At 40.2% G+C, this 8275-nt stretch overlaps 2 protein-coding genes and 1 long non-coding RNA gene across 5 annotated transcripts; 1 reads left to right on the forward strand and 2 right to left on the reverse strand.

Annotated features, from left to right (window-relative positions):
• Nucleotides 1–15: 15 nt before the first annotated feature.
• On the reverse strand, nucleotides 16–2945 carry LOC116030100. Of its 3 annotated transcripts, none has more exons than XR_004100378.1 (5): nucleotides 2831–2945; nucleotides 2621–2745; nucleotides 1215–2510; nucleotides 777–1066; nucleotides 16–692 (listed from the first exon to the last, which is right to left on the reverse strand). It is a non-coding gene; the product is annotated as an uncharacterized LOC116030100 (long non-coding RNA). The 3 variants fall into 3 exon arrangements; XR_004100376.1 differs by having other exon boundaries at nucleotides 1215–2535; XR_004100377.1 differs by having other exon boundaries at nucleotides 1168–2535.
• Nucleotides 2844–4664, forward strand: LOC116030099 (metacaspase-3-like). The gene is made up of 5 exons (XM_031272225.1): nucleotides 2844–3348; nucleotides 3474–3804; nucleotides 3899–4019; nucleotides 4227–4385; nucleotides 4458–4664. Exons 1-5 carry the CDS (start codon nucleotides 2922–2924, stop codon nucleotides 4515–4517), a joined length of 1098 nt encoding a protein of 365 aa, XP_031128085.1. The 5' UTR covers nucleotides 2844–2921; the 3' UTR covers nucleotides 4518–4664.
• An 889-nt stretch (nucleotides 4665–5553) lies between these two features.
• Nucleotides 5554–8056, reverse strand: LOC116029058. Its single transcript, XM_031270940.1, has 2 exons — nucleotides 7053–8056; nucleotides 5554–6456 (listed from the first exon to the last, which is right to left on the reverse strand). Exons 1-2 carry the CDS (start codon nucleotides 7870–7872, stop codon nucleotides 6110–6112), a joined length of 1167 nt encoding a protein of 388 aa, XP_031126800.1. The 5' UTR covers nucleotides 7873–8056; the 3' UTR covers nucleotides 5554–6109.
• Between the last annotated feature and the right edge of the window lie 219 nt (nucleotides 8057–8275).

Genomic DNA, 8275 nt, shown 5'->3' on the forward strand with positions numbered 1-8275 from the left:
CCGCAAAAAAAAAAAAAAAAAAAGACCACCGAGCATCTTTGTTATTTGACAACACTATGCAAAGAAGATTGTTCAATGAGTTAGAAAAGCTGCTAAAGAGAAACAGAATCAATCAAAGGAACTACAAATCTGAACGTAACTTTTGCACAAGTGGAAAGCATTTCCACACGACAGATTGTGATTTCTTTGTGTTTGTCTGGATGATTATGATTTCTGCAGCTGCCCAGTTTATATAACAAGCAAAGAAAGATCAACAGCAGTGCAACATGGCGGCTCTGACATGCAACTTCTGTGGGCAAGAACTGGCAGTGCCACCACAGAGTCGAGTAATCCGCTGCAGAAAATGCAACACTGTCATTTCCCTCGGGGATGGACAACGAGAGATGGCTGTCCAAGAACAGGGAAGCTCCGCCAGTTTTGGTAGGAGGAGATTTCTGCAGGTGTTTAACAGGTTTTCATGGGGTAACTCTCAATCCCCTTCTCCAAGCTCTAGTCTTAACCAGTCAGTGGCGGGCTTACAGCCACCCCGAAGTGGGAAACGAGCCCTTCTCTGTGGAGTGACTTACAAGAATAACAGGTTCAAGGTGAGGGGAAGTCTGCAGGATGTGAAGAGCATGCAGGAATTACTCCTTCAGCATTTCAGCTTTCAACAATCCTCCATTCTGGTTCTTGCAGGTATTAATGCCAAATTTCTGTCATTACAGTTCAAATCTAATGTTAAATTCGCTTGGTTAGTCGCTAAGATTCTCGAATTGCAGAAGAAAAGCCATATATACCTCCAACCAGGAAGAACATCATAGAAGCTCTCAAATGGCTGATGAAAAACCTGCAGCCTGGAGACTCCTTGATCTTCTACTTCTCTGGACATGGCTTTAGACAACCCAATTTTGCTGGGGACGAGCTCGATGGATTTGATGAAACCATCTGTCCTCTTGACTTCAGGACTGAAGGCATGATTCTCGATAATGCCATTAATGACATCATTGTTAAGCCACTAGCTCCAGGAATCAAACTTCATGCTATTGTGGATGCATGTCACAGCGGGACTGTTCTTGACTTGCCACGCCTGTACAAACGCAAAGAGTAAGCATATGCTATTGATTTCTCGCCCTAAACCTATGAATCTGCAGATCAAGAATTCTGAGAAAGAAACTACAGAAAAAAAACCTTATATTGTGTTTGCTGAAACAGGAAGAAGTGGACCGATAACAAACCTCCATCTGGTGCTTGCAAGAGCACTAATGGTGGGATGGCAATCTGTTTGAGTGCTTGTCAGGACTATGAACTTGCTGCAGATACCAATGTACATAATACTTCTCCATCATGTTCTTACATCTTTGGCCAAATGTTCAATGCAAATCGCCTCAGTTCTGTACTATTTCTCTTTTTTTTTTAAAAAAAAAATCAAATCTGAGCAGGCTTTTACTTCTGGAAAAGACACCACAGGGGCAATGACCTACACATTGATCAAGGCAATAAAGGAAAAACCAAGCATAACATATGCTGGCTTGCTCGATTATATGCACGAGGCAATTGAAGCAGTGAACAGAACCAGAAACCGTGTGCTGAAAGTTTTCCAACCCAAGATGGAGCAGGTACTAGTTATCCTCCTCTTCCCCGCATTTACTTCGTTTCTCCAGTTTTCCATTTCATTCATCTTGTATTGCAACGTTCAGGAGCCTGCATTATCATCTTCTGAAGATTTTAACATCAACCAGAAGCTGAGCCTTTAGGTCTTTACACTCTCTGCAACAGAAACGTGAATTTGGATGATATATGGCCTTCAGAGATGCTATCATGTATTAAATTCTATCCCCATAACCCAGTAAAAACAGTTTTAGATTAACAACTACTGTACATTGTATCCTCATCATCTTTCTTGTTTGAAACATTATACTGTGTATTTAGAAAAAATTGTACTTCTATGAAATGTATGACACAAACAGACCCCAACTTGGTTTGCTGTAGCTAAAATGCGATTCCATTCCTATGTATTAAAAAGTTATTTGGAATGAATGATGTGAGAAATGGACAATCGAGTGGATGAAACATGACTTTGGTACTTAAAGGTCACAAGTCGACCCCTTCGCACCAGGTCTTCTTAATGCGATTTACTTCTCCTATGTAGTTTTCAGGCTATTATATAGGAGCAGAATTTACCAAGTATAGATTCTCAAGTAGTAACTGTTTCTATCAAAAAAAGAAGAAGAAAAGTTATAGAAAGAAGATGTGAGAATAACACTCCATATTGTTCTGATGATATGCATATCATTGCTGGAGTTCCACGCCAATGGAGAATTTATGCAGCCAAACAAATTGGCTTTTTTTTTTGGGTGTGTAGCTGTACTCTTTTAACAACACCATGGTATCTATCTTTTCAAGAATTGTTTATCTGTTTCCTTGTGCGCAGTGAGCAAAGGTCTAGCCTCTATATTCATCTGAGTTACCATAATTTACATCCTCCTAGAAGCTTTGTTGGGTCGGGGCGGGGTCCTTGGATTGGGAATAACCTTTTGGGAAGAAAGAAATGTTTATCTGTCAACAAGTTAAATCTGTCGATTCAAAATGCTTATGACAAATGTTGACATGACATGATCTTTGATTTACGTGAAAATCGAACCTGATTCTCCAGAAAGAATGTTTATCTGTCAACAAGTTAAATCCGTACGTGACATGATCTTTGATTTACGTGAAAATCGAACCTGGTTCTCCACCAACTTCATGGGCTCTACCACTCCAGAGGTTCTGAAATTGTGAAATCATCTCATGTTAGGCAATTATTCCGATTTCATCATAAAACATAGAATATCCCACACTATATATACACCACCTTTCTTCATTGAAATCACCATAACCACAAAAAGCTTGCCATTGTTTCATCATCTCCCTTCATTCAACAAAACTTTCTGCAAGAGCTTCACATGGCAACAATGAGAGAGAGGTGCAGGTGGTGTGGACTATTGCTGGAAGTCCCTGTTCAGGCACAAACCATAATGTGTCCAGGCTGCCACACTCTCATTCAGCTCCAACGAAACGCCCCTAGCTATGGCAGTTTACCCACCGCGTATGGCTACACCAATCCAATGCCTGCAGGCAATGGCGGTTTACCCACCGCGTATGGCTACACCAATCCAATGCCTGCAGCCAACAACGTTTATCCGGTGGAATCTTACTATGCACCAGCCCCACCTCGAGTGCAGAATAACAGGAGACGAGCTCTTCTCTGTGGGGTGACCTATCGAGGCCACAAGAAGAGCCTTAAAGGCAGCATTAACAATGTGAAATGGATCCGAAATCTTCTGGTTGAGAATCTGGGATTTCCAAGTTCATCCATACTAATCCTCACAGGTACATGCTTTATTCAGATGTGTTCTGTCTCAACTAAAAGTTTAAGCTAATAGTAAAACTGCACGTTTATAATTTACATATTATATGCTCAACATGGTAAAAATGAACAAATGAACATGTTGCAGAGGATGAGAGAGACCCTTACAGGAAACCAACCAAGGCCAACATCAGAGAATCCTTAAACTGGCTGGTGCGAGGTTGCCAGCCAGGAGACTCGTTGTTTTTCTACTATTCCGGGCACGCCTCACAAGTGCTTGACCGTGATGGCGATGAGATGGATGGGTTTGATGAATCACTGTGCCCTATGGACTATGAGACAGAGGGGAGGATACTAGACGATGAGATCAATGAAAAAATCGTAAGGCCATTACCTCGTGGAGTCACGCTTCACGCTCTCATGGATACCTGCTTCAGTGGAACCTTCCTGGATCTGCCATTCATGTGCAGAATGAACAGGTTAGTTATAATCTCATTAATCAGAAACAATGAATAAAATACTCAGTATATAATCCACTGGTAGATTGTGATGGATTTCACTAACTTGAAGCAGGGATGGCTCTGCTAAGTGGGAAGATCATCGCAATCCTTATAGCGCCTACAAAGGTACCAGCGGAGGAACAGCAATATGCATTAGTGCCTGTGATGATCATCAGAACTCTGCAGATACAACGGTTAGTACAAGGATCTGTTCCATCACAACTAAAAGTCTAATCTAACCAATGAGGCTACACATAACACATTTATATTTTATATATTATATGCTCAAGGATACATTCACTTGAACAATACTTGTGTCATGGTTTTGATGCCTTGCAAAAAAACTGAGACTATTGCAGAAGAGAGGCATATATGATATATTCATCCACACAATTTTGCAGGCTTTCACAGGCACTACAATGGGTGCCCTGACTTTTAGCTTCATTGAAACATTAAAGCAAGAGCCTAAGATGACATATGGTCGATTACTTATGTCGCTGCGCAAGCTGATTGATGAAGCGCAGAGGGGGATATTCCAGGATGGTAGAGCTGCAATTCAGGTAATACTAGTAACCTCGATCATTTATGCTTTGCAGAGGCTATTCATGGTAATGAGGGTCGGGTTTCTGCAGGTGCCTCAGCTGTCCTCTTCAGAGCGGTTCAACATCCACTCCAAGATTATGAATCTGTAGGAACTCAGATGGTCAAAATATAGGCATCCCTGCATCACTGATTTTCTGGAAATAAGTTAATTTCCATTGTGTTATCTTGTAATACTAGCTTCTATTATGTATGGTGACCAAGTACAATAAACTCCAGAAGTTCTCACATTCTTCCAAGCACCATTTTTCAACTACAAGAACTTTACAGAAGACTAAAGCATCAAATTTGAACCAATACTCCAACATGACAGATGATGAGCAATAAGTTTAGCAGTGCAACTTTAAAGAACATTTTATAGGATTTGATAAATACAGAATGTTCATTTGTCATAACAGTTAAATCCATCAACTCAAAGATTGAAATGAACTGACACTGAATCTGGTTCTCCACTAATTTCCTGGCTCTACCTCCTTCAAGGTTCTCAGTTTGTCAAATCATTTAAAAAAAAAAAAACAGTTCCTCCATTAAGACTGCACAATATGAATGGATCAAACCCAAGAACTTTTCTCAGACTATATATGCCTCACTGTTTTTCTTTGGAATCATCATAGCCATAAAACAGCCTGTTATTGTTCCTTGACTCCTCATTCATTCAAATTTCAAATAATTCCTACATTCGCTCACGGATCCTCACATGGTTTATCCAAGAAAGTAAACTTAGACCTTACATGGTTCATCCAAGAAAGTCTGAGCCAAATTATTGAAACTTAGACCTCACATGGTTTATACAAGAAAGTAAACTTAGACCTCACATGGTTTATCCAAGAAAGTAAACTTAGACCTTACATGATTTATCCAAGAAAGTAAACTTAGACCTTACATGGTTTATCCAAGAAAGTCTGAGCCAAATTATTGAAACTTAGACTAACTTTCCCCAGCTGCAGCATACATTGTGATAACATTAACTGCTTATGGCATACAATGTCCAGTGTAATGTTATTTTTCTATCAACTATTTCTTGTGATCCACTATCAACTCAAAATGCTAATCCAATGTCTAGAGATTTTTCGTTGACCAGAGAGAGGGAAAAAAGACTTCAACATTGAATACAAAGGGACTAAATACTAATGGAGGAACAGCACTATGTATTAGTGGCACAGTACATACACATTTTCATGATTTTGATATCATTAAACTAGTCTTCGAAAGAAACTGAAACTTTAGCTAAGAAGTAATATATATGAATGAGAATATCCTGTAATTTTACATTATTTTGCAAGTAATTGACGGGCACTACAACAATAGGTCACCTGATTAAATGTTTCGTGAAAACTATAGAGCAAGACTGAATTGACATATGGTTGATTGCTTACGTCCCTGTGCAACCTAATCGGTGAAGAACAGGGTGAGAGAATCCAAACGAGTAGAAATGAAGCTCGGGTAGTACTAGTCTTCCATGAGGTTGTTCACTATGAAATCTCAATCATTTTATGCCTATTTGGGTGTAATGGAGCTTTGGTATTCACAGGAGCTTCAACTGTCATCTTCAAAGATTAAGACTCCATAGGAACTCAGGCAGTAAAATGTAGGCATAAGGTCTTTCACATGGAGTTAACTAAAGCATCAATTTGAACCAAGAATCCAATGCGATGAGCTAGACGTATAGTACCAGTACTGGTGTTCAGTTGAGGAGCAAGAGGGAGCTGCGAGAAGCAGTGCACCAACGAGTGTAAGAATCATGGAGGTTTGGCCAGTCGGATGATGGGCAATAAGTGAAGTGCTGGAGCCAAAGGGACAGCACTTTTTCTTGCTCTTCTTCATCCAACGTGTTTATCATCAGCTCCAACGTTCTCTCTAGCTCCGCTCTCTTGTTGATGCTCAAAACCGGAGTGTCTGTGCCATTGCTTGCGCGGCACAGCAGTGGCAACCATGACACCAGCATATTCATGTTTGTTTCTCTTAGTTCATATTTCATGTTTTCTTCATCTGCCTCTTTCCACAACTCTCTTGCTTGATCCAATAAGAATGCTACAATATAAGCAAGAAGAGATACATATTATTTGGAAATACTTAGGCAAAAAAGTACACAGAGTACTCTAGTTAAAATAAATAAATAAATAACATAAAATTTCTAATATATTAGGTGGTATGCACCGATAATACTAGATACAATCATTTATATATAGAGAGAGAAACACAAACCTAAGACTTGAGACTGTAATTACAATTGTGCATCTTGTAATGTCTAATTGTGCATTTGTGGATAATTGATTGTGCATTTTGAAACATTTACCCAAATTTACTGTCAATTATTTTTCAAATGCAAATGCCATTATTTTTTTTTTTTTAATTTTCAGCCATGGATTATTTTAAATAAACGGATGAGATTAGTTCTCACCAAGAGTAATTCTTATTTAATACAAATCCTAGATAATAAAGATGGAGTTGAGTCATTATAAATAAAAAATTTTCTATCAAATATTAAACATGCTCCCAAAAATATAAATCCCATTAATTTGTTTTCTATTTTTTTTACAAAGATTTTTATGCGAAGTTTACAGAATTACAGTATTCTATCTAGTATCTACCTAGAGAATATTCCACAGCTGAACGCGGAGAATTACCTGAGACTTTGACCAACGCGCCTTGAAGCCGCGGGTCAGCCGAGAGAGAAAGCCAAGCCAAATGTTGAGCAGAAGACCACCTACGAAGAGCCTCCTCCGCACAGCCGCAAGCAGTCATTTTCTGAGCCAGCCACAGTAGCTCCGCCGCCAGCTTCTCAGCCGAGACCTCCGATCGGCTCAGCTCATCCCTCGCGCTCAGGCGCCGCCGCACGACATCCCCGTAAAATTTAGCCGCTCTAACAACACGGCAAAGCCCCCGGTAGTAATCTTCGATAACGCCGCCGCCGCCGCCGTCTGGAGTCGCAGTTACGGCGTCCAATTGGCGACTCCCGCCGTGGTCAACCACGGCGGATTCAAGCCGCTTGAGCGTCCGGCAAAACGCCGCCACCAACGCCGTGCAATTAACTTCCCGTAGCGCTTCGTTCCCATCTAAAAGATTGTCGTCTATCAGCCTCTCGGCCAGCGATCTCACCACTTCATACTTCCGGGAACTCACCGGAATATCAGTCACAATCGACAAAACTTGCGTCAGAGCTCTAGCAATACCAGGCTCGCCTCCTCCCCCATCCGCAACAGTACAAAGAGCTTCCCCTCTTTTCGAATTCAAACAGAATTTGTAGCTTTCAAACGATGGAGAGGGTAAAAGGGAGGGCAAAAGGCGGAGGAAGAAGAGAAAAGCGGAGACGAGTATGCAACGAATGAATTGGAGATACTTACACTTGTCTGCAAATAGTATCAAGGGCTTGTCGGCGTAGAAAAACAGGGAGGTTAATAGGGTTTTCAGAACGGAAAAGGCCATGGTGGCCTGTGAGTTCTCCATCGTCAATCACGGGGGATGAAAGATGGAATTTTAAACTGATTTAATGCTTTGTTATCTGTTATGGAAAGTGTATATTTTGAGCAATTATGGTAAACGGCAGAAAAAGACAATATAGAAACGGTTGCCTAAGTTAGCCGATACGAGGGTGGAGGGAGGAAAGGGCCGCCGCAATGGCGACGGGTTTCCTGCTGGGCATTTATTTAAGATTTGCACGGAGAAAACATTTGGGATTTTTTTTTTTTTTTTTTGTTTCATTTGAGCTTGGTTGGGCTTCAGTAGATTGAGATACTACATTATAACAGAGTCAGTAGTATTAAAAAAAATATACTTTTGACAAGATGAAATTTTTAAAAAATAATAAAAGAATTAACAAGATGAAATTTTAAAAAAATAATAAAAGAAT

This window comes from Ipomoea triloba, chromosome 9 (assembly GCF_003576645.1).
Source record: "Ipomoea triloba cultivar NCNSP0323 chromosome 9, ASM357664v1".
NCBI lineage: Eukaryota > Viridiplantae > Streptophyta > Magnoliopsida > Solanales > Convolvulaceae > Ipomoea > Ipomoea triloba.